At 48.0% G+C, this 13,495-nt stretch overlaps 1 protein-coding gene across 2 annotated transcripts in view; it reads left to right on the forward strand.

The window, feature by feature from the left end:
- SH3RF2 (SH3 domain containing ring finger 2) overlaps positions 1 to 13,495 on the forward strand; it is a 149,825-nt gene that overhangs the window by 119,870 nt on the left and 16,460 nt on the right. Inside the window, exons 8-10 of one of the 2 annotated variants that reach the window (XM_010850456.1) lie at positions 3,447 to 3,679; positions 7,190 to 7,548; positions 9,552 to 9,848. In XM_010850456.1, coding sequence (XP_010848758.1) covers positions 3,447 to 3,679; positions 7,190 to 7,548; positions 9,552 to 9,815 — 856 coding nt within the window. In that variant the 3' untranslated portion in view covers positions 9,816 to 9,848. Of the gene's footprint in view, positions 1 to 3,446; positions 3,680 to 7,189; positions 7,549 to 9,551; positions 9,884 to 13,495 lie in introns of those variants that run through there. The other variant, XM_010850455.1, reaches the window with a different exon arrangement.

Here is a 13,495-nt window from a genome sequence, read left to right on the forward strand (position 1 = left end):
TCAGCATCATCACCTAATGCATTGAGCCAGACAGAGTCTGGGGATCAATTGAGAGACCAGAGCTGACCAAAATGCGAGGGTTTTGGTTTACAGTTCAGCAAGTAAGCCTTTTAATTACCGAAAGAGGAGAGGCTGCTGTGGTGTGTGAAGCTCCAGCACTCTGTGCTTGAGGGTAATGCCAGCCTATCCAGCTGTCCTGACCACACCTAGATCTCTGCCACCACGACCTATTCCCCAGATCCCAGAGATAGCCCGTGGGTCGAGGGTACACAACACTTGTCACGTTTTCATTCAGGCCCTTCGTAGCAGCACCTACATGCTTTTGGGTTTCCTCCTCCACACCCAGTCTCAATGGAGGCATGTTTCCTCCCATTTTAGAGGCTGCAGAAACCAGCTCCTCCCCATTCCTTCTCCTCCTCTTCACTTTCCCTCTCCCCGCCCCGTTCTCCCCAACCTCCTCAGCTCATCACCACAGCTGAGAGACAGGCTTAGCCTCTCAGAACTTGGAAATGGGAACAAGGAAGGAACAAGGGAGGAAAGCACATGGGCCAAGTTGAAGACCGTTCATGGTGGGCACTCAAGCAGCAGCCCCTGATCAGACACTCCCCGCCTCAGACTCCTGCCTCACTAGTCTCAGAAGCTTCCCTAGGATCCTGTTTCCAAGCTCTTTCCACTCCTTTCTGTCCTCCCAATAAACGCCTTTCTGCCCAGTAAGCCAGGATATTTCTCTTTCAGGCAGCCTTCACCAGACTCATATGCCATCCTGTTGCCTAAAGGGTAGAGAAAAGTGACAGGTGGGCCACCACTCACTGTCCTTTCACTTGCTACACGGAACTGTATAAAGACTGTCACAGTGCAAGCTTTTGCCTTACCAAGAGGCTATGCCAGTACTGAGCAGGGTAGAGGGCACGTGTGTCAGGCCCCTTTCATGTACTGCACAAGTTCTTAAGGGCTTGTATCTCAGGTAGAAAGGGGGACACACTCAAAGCAGTGCAGTGGGGCAAACCAGAGGCAACACGCTCACCTTCTCCTTAAATCCAGGATGCCTTTCCATCTCTCCATCTAGAAAACAGGGATCATAATGTCTGCAGATCTTGGGTGTCATGGGGCTTAATGAATATGTGTTAGCACAGCATTTTGATGTTAGAACATGCTGGGTAAGTGCTGAGGTGTTTGTTTGTTTGTTTGTTTTGGCTGTGCTGGGTCTCTGGGTCTTCTTCATTGCTACTTGGGCTTTTTTCTAGTTGCAGTGAGCAGGAGCCACTCTAGTTGTGGCGCATGGGCTTCTCGTTGCAAAGCACAGGCTCTAGGGTGCTCAGGCTTTAGTCGTTGCAGCTCCTGGGCTCCAGAGCACCGGTTCAGTAGTTGTGGCACTTGGGCTCAGTTGCTCCCTCATGGACCAGGGATCAAACTCATGTCTCCTGCACTGGCGGGCAGATTTGTTGCCCCTGAGCCACCATGGAAGCCCTTGTTGATCTTTTTGCCAAAAAACATAGAGGGGTTCAGTGTTGGGAAGGGGACTTGAAATTTAGGAGTTTCTGGAATCCAGCCTCATGCTGGGCTCAGAAAAATGAGGTCGCACCTCAGTCTGTAAACAGTTGGCCAAAGAAAGGACTCGTCAAATAAGCCTGGCTCAGGCGTCATTAACTTTTCTGTACTTGCTGCCACTGCCACTGCCAACCATTTTGGAGTCTGTGCTCCCTTTTGCTGGTCCATTTTGCAGCATCCTACACTTTGAGGTCTTTGTTTAAAACACAGGCAGGTGCAGACGCTGCTATGAAAGCCAGCACTGGGGAGTTCTCTCAGCCCAGCACTCATCTCCAGAATGTAGTCTGAGCTCTGACTGGTGGCTAGCCCACTCCGCTTCCCTGACTGCATCCCCAGAGACCAGAGGAGAATGAAAGCTGTGGACAGAAACCCCCTCACCACAAGCATCTGTCCCCAGGGCATGTGGCTGCATATGCTTCATGGGCAGAGTTGGCCACATTAAGTGGTGCCTTTCCCATCTTGTGCAACACTGGTGGCTCATTATTAAACTACATACACTTTTTTCAAGCAAAAAAGGGAGAGAAAAAGGAGAAATAAGAGGAACTTACCTAAAGAGAAACCTGGAGGCATTGACAGGAAGGAAACTACATGGGGACATCTTTGTGCCAGGACCTTGGTTGAGTTGGTTACCTCCAGGGAATTAGCAGAGGTTACTGAATCAACAGAGCGACAAGGTGACTGATGGGCTACTCCACTGGGGCTGTGATGTTGGGGTAGGATGGGACAAGGACAAGAGAAACATGTAAAGTGACAGCCATTCCCCACGGGGTTCATGGAGCTGCAGGCTGGAAAGCAATGAGCAAGAAATTGCTGTTTTCAAAATTTAAATACTATTCTTAAAAATTAGAGCCTAAGGCTGAAGGATTAGGTTTTGTGGAAGCATGTGCAGGGCCTACCACCTCCTTTGGTTTATTTATTTCAAGCAAGATGCAGGGTTTTCCAAATTATGAATGCTCTGACTAGCCAGAAGGTAGTGTAGCTCAGTGATAAGAGCGTGGGTGACAAGAACCAGCCTGGACCTGAGTTCAAATCTCAACTACCTGTAAATCTGTATTTTTTTAATCTACAAAACAGTAGTATTTATAGTTGCTAACTCAGAAGGCTGTTGTGAAGAACCCATGAGATAATGTGGGCAAAGGACTTGGCCAATGCCAGATATACAGTGAAAGTGAAAGCATTAGTCACTCGGTCATGTCCGACTCTTTGTAACCCCATGGACTCCCCGTGGAGCCTGCCAGGCTCCTCTGGAATTTTCCAGGCAAGAATACTGGAGTGGGTAGCCATTCCCTTCTCCAGGGGATTGTCTCAACCCAGGAATCGAGGCCAGGTCTCCTGCATTGCAAGCAGATTCTTTACCATCTGAGCCTAAGTGCTCAATATGTGTGACACAAAATGGCTGGCTTCAGTGCTAAGTGCATTATGGCAGCCATTCAACACTTTAACAATATATGCAGATCACAGAAGATATCAGATAAGTCATATAAAATCTCTGCCTTCAAAGAGTTTAGAATCTAGTGGACAAGTCACTGAACAAACAAGAAACTGCCCCTCCAAAGTGAGATGAACACATACAAGGTCTTAAACTCAGGGCTAAAGGAACGTGGGGTGAGGAGTGATCAGAGCTGGAGGGAAAGAAGGTAAAATTCAAGTCTTCTTGTCCCACTAGGCCTCAGTAGGAGACCTCGTCCCTCCCTTAGTGTACCCACACAGTTATCCAGGTGTGGGAGCTGAGGCCTCTGTAGTTAAGACTCTGTGTAGTATGTACATATGGGTAGGAGCAGGTGAGGAGCGGCCACATGTGGTATATGGTTGGGAGCTGACTGTGGTATATGGTTGGACTCTTGACTGAACTTTTTCTTTTTCTATTTCTTCTTTTAAAAAAAATATTGCACAACCAGAAAGACATCTAGCGTTCCAGACTCCCGAAGCCCTGGTCTCTACACCGCATGGACGTTATCCACCTCCTCCGTGTCCTCTCAAGGCAGTATTTCAGAAAGTGATCCCCGGCAGAGCCGGCCCTCCAAGTCCGTCTTCGTGCCCACAGCCATAGTCAACCCTGTGCGGAGCCCAGCCAGCCTGGGGACCCTAGGGCAGGGCTCTCTCCGCAAAGGACGAGGTAGCATGAGAAAGAGTAAGTAGTGGTGGAGAGGTACGTGCCTAGACCTAAGGGATGGGGGCGATCTCACTCTGGGCAAACAGAGTGGTTTTGGGGGGTTTGTTCTTTTTTTTTTTTTGCTAAAACAAGGATTTTTGCTTTAAGGTTGCTTTACATTTCCCAAATATCAAGTTGTTTTATTAGATTAAGCAAGACAGACTCAGGGTCACAGCCCTCAGTCTACATACACACACACTGATTGGGAATGATACCAGCCCTGAGTACCAACATGTAATTAGAATATGGCCTAGGCTGGATGCTGGTTCTTGCGGGATCAGTGTTTCTCAAACTGTGTTCCGTGGAAACCCTCAGGGGGTACCAAAAGGGAAATGAAGGATGCAGGGGAGGAGGAAAAGAGGAGTTGATGCTAAGAGCCCCTGAATCCCACTTTGTTTAACTAATACATGTACAAGTTTAAAAAATTATATTGTACAAAATTACGTTATATTGTACAAATATATCCTTCCAATCCTTCACCCTCAGTCCCAAGTTCTCATCCATGTACATGCATACCGTGTAATCTTAATACATTGTTCTTCACCTTGCTTTCATTTTTATATAACATCCACATTGCACGCATGGCAGTTACATAACTTCCTTCATCTTAAAAGTCATGCTTTTATCTTCTAATATATTGAACCTCTGCATAAGACTTCATTTTGAGGGGTTCTAAAAAGTTTCTGAGACCTATTGTTCTATAACACATCGAACCTCTATATTTGTACACCTCTCTAGAAGATGACAACAAGCCAAGCTAAGTCAACTTGATTTGTTCTACATCCCCTGACTTAGCCTGGGCTCTGCCATCCCTCCTTCTATCTTAAAAAAAAATAATTAAAGGTGAAAATTCAGTACTAGTCAGAGCAAAGGATTCACATGTGAGGCAATATGCCACACAGGAAAATGCCCTCAGAAAATTAAAGCTATTTTCTTAGTTCTACTCTTTCTCAGTGCTTTCCAGTCGCCTGCTTGCCTACTGATCCCAGCAGTCTTGCGTCTTCATTTGAGCCACTCGTGCCTCTCTCCTGCACCCTCCAGTGCCATCCTCCCCCCTCTCCCTGCAACACACACAATAAGTAATCCCACCACAATAGCCTTGGTTGGGCAAGTTACTTACTTCTTGGGTCTTCAGTTTTCTCATTTGAAAAATGAAAATAAAAATAGCACCTATCTCATCAGAGTAAAAAAAGAATCCATTTAATAGTAATGACATGGTGCCTGACACACAATAAGCACTCAAGAAATGTTAGCTATTTTTATAGCATTAGTGTCTTACCAGTATTATCATAGCTCTTAGAATTCAGCAGATCATGTTAGGTCCACCCATAATGTGAATGTATCATTTCACTTAGTGCTGAAATGTTCACACTTATGAATGCCGAGAAGAACATCCCCGTGGCAATGTTTCCCACTTCCTTTCGGACACTTCCTCTCTTCCTTTACATATATCTTGATCAACTTGGAGTTTTGACCGATTACATTATGTGCACATGTAATAAGCTCCAATCTCTTGGAAATTAGGAACCCATAAGATAAATAGATATGGCAATAAACTGATTTTTCACTCATTTCTGAGAGCCTAAGGACAGGTCCGGGCTTCCTTGATGGTTCAAACAGTAAAGAATCCACCTGCAATGTGGGAGACCTGGATTCTATCTCTGGGTCGGGAAGATCCCTTGGAGGAGGGTATGGCAACACCCTCCAATATTCTTGCCTGGAGAATCCCTATGGACAGAGGTGCTAGGTGGACTACAGTCCATGGGGTTGCAAAGAGTCAGACACAACTGAGCGACTAAGCACAGCACAGCAAGGACAGGTCTGCCCAGCATGGCTTTGACTTTTCTAGGTCCCCGAAGCTTTCTCTCTCTCCCTTTCCCCAAGGTGAGGCTGGTCAAGCTATCAATCTCCCCAAAGCAAAGAGAAATGACAGAGAATTGACTATGTGCACCTCACAGGGCTGTCAGTGGAAAAATAAATGTCGACATTGAAAGGTCAGACTCATGTAAGCAGTGGCTGACTTGCCGGCGGTGGCTGAGAATACCGACGCTCTTGAGTGAGTGTCTGCTTTTCATGTTCACACCCATCCTGATGAAGAATCACGACACAGAACACGGCCTTAGATGGGCCCTCTGTGCCAGACACACGTAACTTTGATTCACACACGTGTCCATAGAGTGTCACAGAGGACTAACATCTCTGCTATGGCTACAAATGCTGGGAGACCCTTATGGAGAAATGACCCACAATGCGGCTCAGAGTGCCTCTCCCACTACCCCCCACAGAGTGCAATAACTTGCTGATTCTCCAGATCACCCATAGTACATGTGCTCAAGGGGTGGGGATCTCCTGTGTTCTAGAGAATTTGAGGGGAAGGAATGGCTTTCTTTTACAGAGGAGGCTCATCTCAGTTAAAAGCAAAAAAAAAAAGGTGGGGGTGGAATGAGCTCAGGGAAGTGAAAGGGGCAAAACCAAACTCCTGGACCATGCGTGCATTTTTACAGTTTGCTTCTCCTTTAACCTAAAAAAGAAAAAAAAAAAGTTTTCAAACATGGGGACATTTATTATGTTCCGGGCACTATCCTAACACTTTGCATGCATCATAAAATATAATCTCACTCCAGCCCATGAGATACTGTTGTTAGCTCCAGTTTACAACCAGAGGGGCCAAGGAGCAGGAAGGTGATGTGACTGACTGGCCCCCGGCTCCTTGAGAAGAGATCAGATTTCAGAGCCTGTGTCATGGGACTTCCGAAGCTCATCCACTCCCAACCCTAACTCGGAAATAGCCTTTCCAGATTTGCTTCCAGCTACTGTCACATTTGCCCAGTACACATGGTCTCTAAATCCCACTCAGCCTTCCTCCCCACAGACCCGATGAAGAGCAGAGGTCCCCACACCACAGGCCTAATGCTTCCATCAGAACTTTCTTCAAGAAGCTGGTCAGAGTCCCCTCCCCTCTCTCCTGCCCTCTCCCTCCTGCTCATGCCTCTCAGCTGACTCATTCTTTTGAGTCTCAATGTCTGCTGTCTCTTGAGTTGCCTCTGCTTTTGTGTCCTTTTTGGTCTGCATGACATTTCTGTTCTCTTCTCACTGTGAAGCCCTGTCTTTAGTACTGTCTTCTTCATTTCCCATCTTTAAGGCCTGGAAGGAGATCATAGAAGTGTGTGTGTGTGAAAGAGAGAGAGAGAGAAAGAGAGACAGAGACAGAGAGACAGACAGAGGACAAATGGAGGTAATACACCTTCTGACACCACCCCCCACCAACATTCACCTAGCCAGTCATTGGCTGCCAGCATTGGCAAGCAGTACTAAAAAAAGAATAAGGTCACCTTTGAAAGACCCTGGGAGAATGTGAGCACAGTCAAATTGGGAAAGCACTTAACTATTCTGGGATATCAGGACGCACTGCCTACCCAGCCCCTCCTGTCCACCCCCAGCTGCTGTCAGCCGCCCCAGGGCTGATATCTCTGTCTTGTAATTCCCCAGATGGATCTCTGCAGAGACCCGTCCAGTCGGGGATCCCCACCCTCGTGGTGGGCTCCTTCAGACGCAGCCCCACCATGGTGGTCCAGCCTCAGCAGTTCCAGTTCTACCAGCCACAGGGGGCCCCCTCCTCAGCCTCCACGGTGGTGGCGGAGCTGGGACCCAAGCCCACTTCCACCGGGGAGCCTGCCATCACATGCGTCAACAGGGGCAGCGACACCAGGATCCACACGGCAGCCAGCTCCCTCATCATGGAAGGCAAAGAAATCCCCATCAAGAGTGAGCCTCTCCCCAAACCGCCTGCATCTGCCCCGCCCTCCATCCTGGTGAAACCAGAAAACTCAAGAAACGGCAGCGAGAAGGTAGGAGTAGGTGACATGGCGCAGTGGTAAAGAATCCTCCCGCCAATGCAGGAGACACAAGAGACGTGTGTTCAGTCCCTGGGTTGGGAAGATCCCCTGGAGGAGGAAATGGCAACCCACTCCAGTATTCTTGCCTAGAATGTTCTATGAACAGAGGAGCTTGGCAGACTACAGTCCATGGGGGTCACAAAGATTTAGACACAACTGAACATGCATGCATGACCATGAGGTGAAGTGAGGGGGGCCTGATTCTTTAGACCCCTAACTTTGCACAGTGTCTCAGCTCCTGAGATTTCAACTTTGAATGGACAAGGAATCAAAGGAATCCTCACACACAACCTTTCCCCTCCACATCCTCATACCACCTCCATCCTCCCTGGACATGTTACTGAATCTCCTGGATGCTTCCAGAATATCTCATACATCCTACTTTCAAGGCCCAGAGGTGACTTGAAAAAGCATGGCTTTAGCCTCAGATACAATGTTGCTTTGAATTCCAGCTCTGCTGCTTGCTAGCTGGTGACTCCGGTTGAAACATTTCACCTTTCTGAGATTCTTTTGCTTAATCTGTAAAATGGCAGTACAAAGAGTCATAGCCTCACAGGATTGGAGTGGAAATTAAATGAGATGAGTAAAGTGCTTACACAGGGAATAATGTGTACCTGTTCACAGTATGGAGGAAGTAACTGAGACAGGAAAGAGTAAGTGGCTTGTCAAGGTCACACAGAGCTATAACTACTCAATTGACCATTATCAGGACCTTTGTGGTTCTATGGCTTTTCCATAAGAAGACATAAGAATTTTTGTAAACGTATTATGTTCTCAGTAATATCCTTGAGGAAAGAAGGATGGTGGGATGGAGGAGGTAACAAGAAAATTAGGTGACTGTTGTTTAGTTTTGGGGCTTCCCTGGTGGCTCAGCAGTAAAGAATCCGCCTGCAATGCAGGTGACCCAGGTTCAGTCCCTGGGTCAGGAAGATCCCCTGGAGAAGGGAATGGCAATCCACTCCAGTATTCTTGCCTGTAGAATCCCATGGACAGAGGAGCCTGGCAGGCTACAGTCTATGGGGTCGCAAAAGAGTCAGACATGACTTAGCGACTAAACAAACAAAAGACAGGGAATGGCCAAGGTAAACACTGATTGTAACAGACAGATCCTGTAACAGGCTAGGAAAGAAGGGAGAGAGGAAAGGCTTATGCAAATGTGAGGTGGTAACTCCCACATAGACAGGGAGCTGCTGATCAGCACCAGCCAACTGTTGGCAGAATGGGCCCTGGCCCCGGTGCACCTGAGCTGTATCATAAGAGACAGATGAAATCCTGACTTTTATATATGCAGTCTCCCAATTTTTCGTGTTAGCAGCTAAAACTCTTAAACCTTCTGCAGACAAAGTGTAGTCAGTGGTGTCTAGTTTGCTGGCTCTGCTTTGAGGATTTATAAGTTTATCACAGAACTTGATGCAGTCAGCAGGTAGGCCTCAGGGAAGAGGTAGGCCTCAAGACAGGCCTTACTGGTAGGTGGAGAAGAGAGAGGGGAGGTGAACTTCTTATATTTTCTCAAAAGGATCATACCCTCTTGCCCAGGACCCTGTTCTTAGGTCAGTGATTGCCCCTTCTATTTCTGCTAGATAATCCCCAGTCATTCTTCAGTTCTTGATTGAAATAACTCTGCCTTTAGGAGGCCCTCCATGACAAGCCCCATTCCAGCTTCAATTGGATACTCCAACCCCCTCCCTTAGCATCTTATTCTTCCCCACGGGAGCACTGGTTCTCACTGTCATCTTTCAGGGCAGTTCTGTTCACTCTTGGATTTGTACATAGCACCTGACAGAGTGGTGATCCTTGGTGGACTCTCATGCAGACACAAGTATTTGCTGGAGGAACCCATGAATGAGGCATTCCCAGAAGGGACAAGGGTAAAGGAACAATGTGAGCCAAGTCCCAGGGGGAAACAGCACAGTTCTCACACCTCAGCCATGTCCCTTTGTTCTCCTGTCTTACAGCAAGTCAAAACTGTGAGATTTCAGAACTACAGTCCTCCTCCCGCCAAACACCACACCTCCGGGAAGCCTGAACAGCCAGCCACCCCGAAGGGGTCCCAGCCTGAGGCAGCCCCCTTGGGCCCGGAGATGACCATCCTGTTCGCCCACCGAAGTGGCTGCCACTCTGGACAGCAGACAGACCTCCGGAGGAAGTCAGCTTTTAGCAAAACCGTGACCCCGGCGTCCACTGCCTCGGCCACGCAGACTGCGTTTCCCAGCAAATGAATCTACAGGCGGCTTTTCCTAGACCCCAAAGAGGTGAATTGCATTTAAATATAGTATGCCTCCACTGAGGGCGTCCTGCTGTTCTTTGGGGACTCGAGCATGGGTCCTGTTCTGCCTTGTTTAGCTCCAGGAAAGGACAGGTGGGAGCGCAGATTCCTGCCTTGGCTAGGAAGGTAGACTAGGTGACCTTGCAGACGTAATGATTCGATGTCTCAAGACGACTGCCCAGACCAAGGAATGGGAGCTCATCCTGCCTACTCTCATCCCAGTGTGGAGTGTGCACCCCTCATTCCCTGTGCTCTGTGTAGAATTTCTAAGATGCTCTAAAGCGGGGTTCAGCCGGGGGTCACAGTGGTAGAATGCTGGCATTACTTCTTTGACCTCAACATCTTAGAACAGTTTCTGCCATCTTCTGGGGCCTGGATACAGGCCACTAGTAGGCACTGTATCTTTTTCCCCTCCATTGAGTCACAATCCTGGCTGCCAAGGGAGAACTTTTGGGAAGGGTATGAGACGAATGCTGTGAACATTCCAAGAATCCTCTAAACCAAAAAGAGTCAGCTCCCTGGCTTTGTTCCAGACAAGGTCAGAGAGAAAGCTGACTGCTGTCATACTTGAAGCTTCTCAATCTGTTTGCCCACTTACAGTCCTACACAGTAGATAAGCAGGAAGCATGTACTTATGGAGAGGGTCCTGTATGGTACTATGGACCATCGTTCATCCCTGGCTCTAGACTGACTTCCCAAAGAAAACACAACATGCTTAGAAACAACTTCATAAGGGGTTTAAGTTTAGATATTCATTCTGTTTGCACTGCAAACAGTCTTTACTTCCACTGATTTCTTCTATTTGGGGCAGACTAGATGTTTCCCTGGGTTGCAGGATAAGGTTACAATGTTATGGGGAAGATGGCAATCCACAGCTGGGTGGGGGTCCCTTCTAGAGGAAAGTGTCTGTAAAAAGGGACTGGACAAATAAAGTTAGAGAGGAAAGGGAGTAAGAAGGAGGAGATGATGAGAATGAGAGAGAAAGACAGAGGGTTAGGGAATGAGTCAGAGAAGACCAAAGAGGAGGGGATCAACCTTGAAATTCTTGGCAGGTGGGGAAAGAAGGGCAGAGTCTGCAAAGCTAGGCAACCTCACTAAGATGGGGGCTGACTGAGTGGGACAGCCAGGCAGAGCCTTGTAAACAAGGCTAAAGGGCAGCCCAGGGAGCACAGACAATGCTGTAAGACAAACCATTAATTCTCATTAAACTTAACTGTTGTGATTTAACATTTATTGCATGCCCATCAATGTGGGCACTTCAGTGCATGAATGCCGTTTACTACTAAGCCTGGATATCATTAAAAAAAAAAAAAAGACAAGTCTAATTAGACCTTCTCCCTGGACAGTTCTTAAAGATACTGGGATTAAAAACATTTATCTTTTACATACCAACCACACACTTGGCAGATTGAATTATCCAGACTTTTCCAGACCTTCATAAAACACAAACAAAACCATCCTCCCGCCAAGGACTACTGTACATGTCAGACCTTTGGGGTTGGTAGGGCCAATGTGGCAACATGTTCTGGTGCTTCTGTGAGATACTGACCCATGTTCACTCCACAAAATCGTCACCCCAACTGCATGATTCAGTGAGGTGAAAACAGTCATCCAGATGGAGAAATGGAGAAAAGTCACCAAGACAGGCAGGCATCGTATGATTTGTCAAAATATGAGTACCTACCCCTCGTATTTACCCCAAAAAGTACTTGCAATGAGTTTAGCAATCTGCCCCCAGAGCAGCAGACATGTGACATGCCCAAACAACCAAATATTTACTCTGTGCCTCAGTAGCACTGGAGCCAGTTAATTTTTAACTGTTGTGGCTGAAAAGCAGGTTGTTTGAGTGTAATGAAGACACAGTCCATGCCCTCCAAATGAAACAGAATATTCATTCCATTGCCCACGATCTCTATAGAGTAACTTTTCTGAGAACTGTAAGCAATACCAGACTGGCCACTCCCATTCCATCCAGCCCCCTTCCCCCTGCTCAGCAGCAAACTCCCTCCCTCCCAAACAAATCCCATCTCTGCCTAGTCACCTGAGGATTTGAAAAGGATGGTACAAGCTGAACTCACTGCCACTCCCTGTCATTTGTTCCATCACCATGTTGGATACTACATCCTCTCCTATAATGTCCACCATAACTTTATAAGCCAAATGTAACTATTCCAATTATAGAGCCTAGGAAGCTGAGGCTTGTAGGGTAACCACAGACAGTGGCAGAGCGAGTTTGAGAGCTGCCCTCACCCTGAGTCCAAGCTATCTAACTTCAGAGCCTAACTCAGGACTATGCTCAGTGAACCAAAAGACCATCCTTGGTGTCAGTCTACCGCCTTCAGACCGTAGAGAGGAGGCACAGTGCGGTGGTCACAGTTGCCGGCTCTGCTGCACACAGACTAGGTCCACGCCTCATTTACCACGTGCTAGCTGTGTGATGCTGCGCAAGTTACTTGACTTCTCTAGGCTTTGTCTTCTTAAAAGCCATGATAACAGTGCCAGCCTCACTGGGTAACTGTGAGGGTTAACTGAGGTAACATAAAGTGACTGAAGTCATGCTGGTACATAGTGAATACCTGAAAAAGGTTAGCCTTGAATGTTTTTAAGGAAGTGGGCTGTTGAAATTCCAGGCAAGAAAGTCTAAATAAGGGCCTGCCCAGGGCTGTGGCGCTAAAAGGACACCAAGTAACCTAGTCATGGAGGTCAAGACACAGTCTAAGCTGAGTCCTGAAGGACAGGAAAGAGTCAGGCAGGCAAAAGGATGGGAGAAAGGGTGTCCAAGCGGGGTAAGAAGCATTGGCAATGGGTTTAAATGTAGCAACCAAGTCAAGATCTCTTGTCCCCAAGCACAAAGAATCCACTCCTGTGTGGAACATTCCAGGGATCCCAGGTGGGTGTGGAACACCTCACGTCTGAAGCCAGACATTCCTGTGAGAGCTCTATACCCTCAGCCAAGACTCGGAGTCCCTAGAAGAGGCCCGCCTTCACCCTGTGATCAGCCCTGACACCTCAGTGCAAGGAAAGCTGCTGTGGGCAGGCACAGAGCGGGGGACACCTGAGAGACAAAGGAGGGGCGCAACCAGTTGAGGGCAGACCCTGAGGACCACACTTGAGGAAATGGTTGCCGTAAGCAGCTAGTGGTAAAGAAACCTGCCTGCCAGTGCAGGAGACCTAAGAGACCTTCAATTCCTGGGTCAGGAAGATTCCCTGGAGGAGGGCATGGCACCCACTCCCATATTCTTGCCTGGAGAATCCCATGGACAGAAGAGCCTGGTGGGCTACAGCCTGTGGGGTTGCACAGATCAGACACGACTGAGTGACTGAGCATGCACACAAACAGCATCAAGGTCCTCACTTAAAGCCTGTCTCCTTCCCAGCTCACGTGTGACCGGCTCCCCCACCCCCTCCCATAGACAGAGCTTCTACAGGAAGATTTTAAAGCAATGGCCCCACCTGTGACTCAGTGAGAAGCCAAACTAAATCACTGACTTCTGACTCACAGATTTCCAGCTTCCCTGGGACGTTCAGAAAGTCCATCTACGTCAGGCCCGCACTCCCGATGGGCAGCCATCCGGAGTTAGCTGCGTCAAGGTCAAGATGTCAGTGAAATGGACACGTGCTCTTCAATTTGCC

This window comes from Bison bison, unplaced genomic scaffold (genome assembly GCF_000754665.1).
Source record: "Bison bison bison isolate TAMUID 2011002044 unplaced genomic scaffold, Bison_UMD1.0 scf7180017864291, whole genome shotgun sequence".
Lineage (NCBI taxonomy): Eukaryota > Metazoa > Chordata > Mammalia > Artiodactyla > Bovidae > Bison > Bison bison.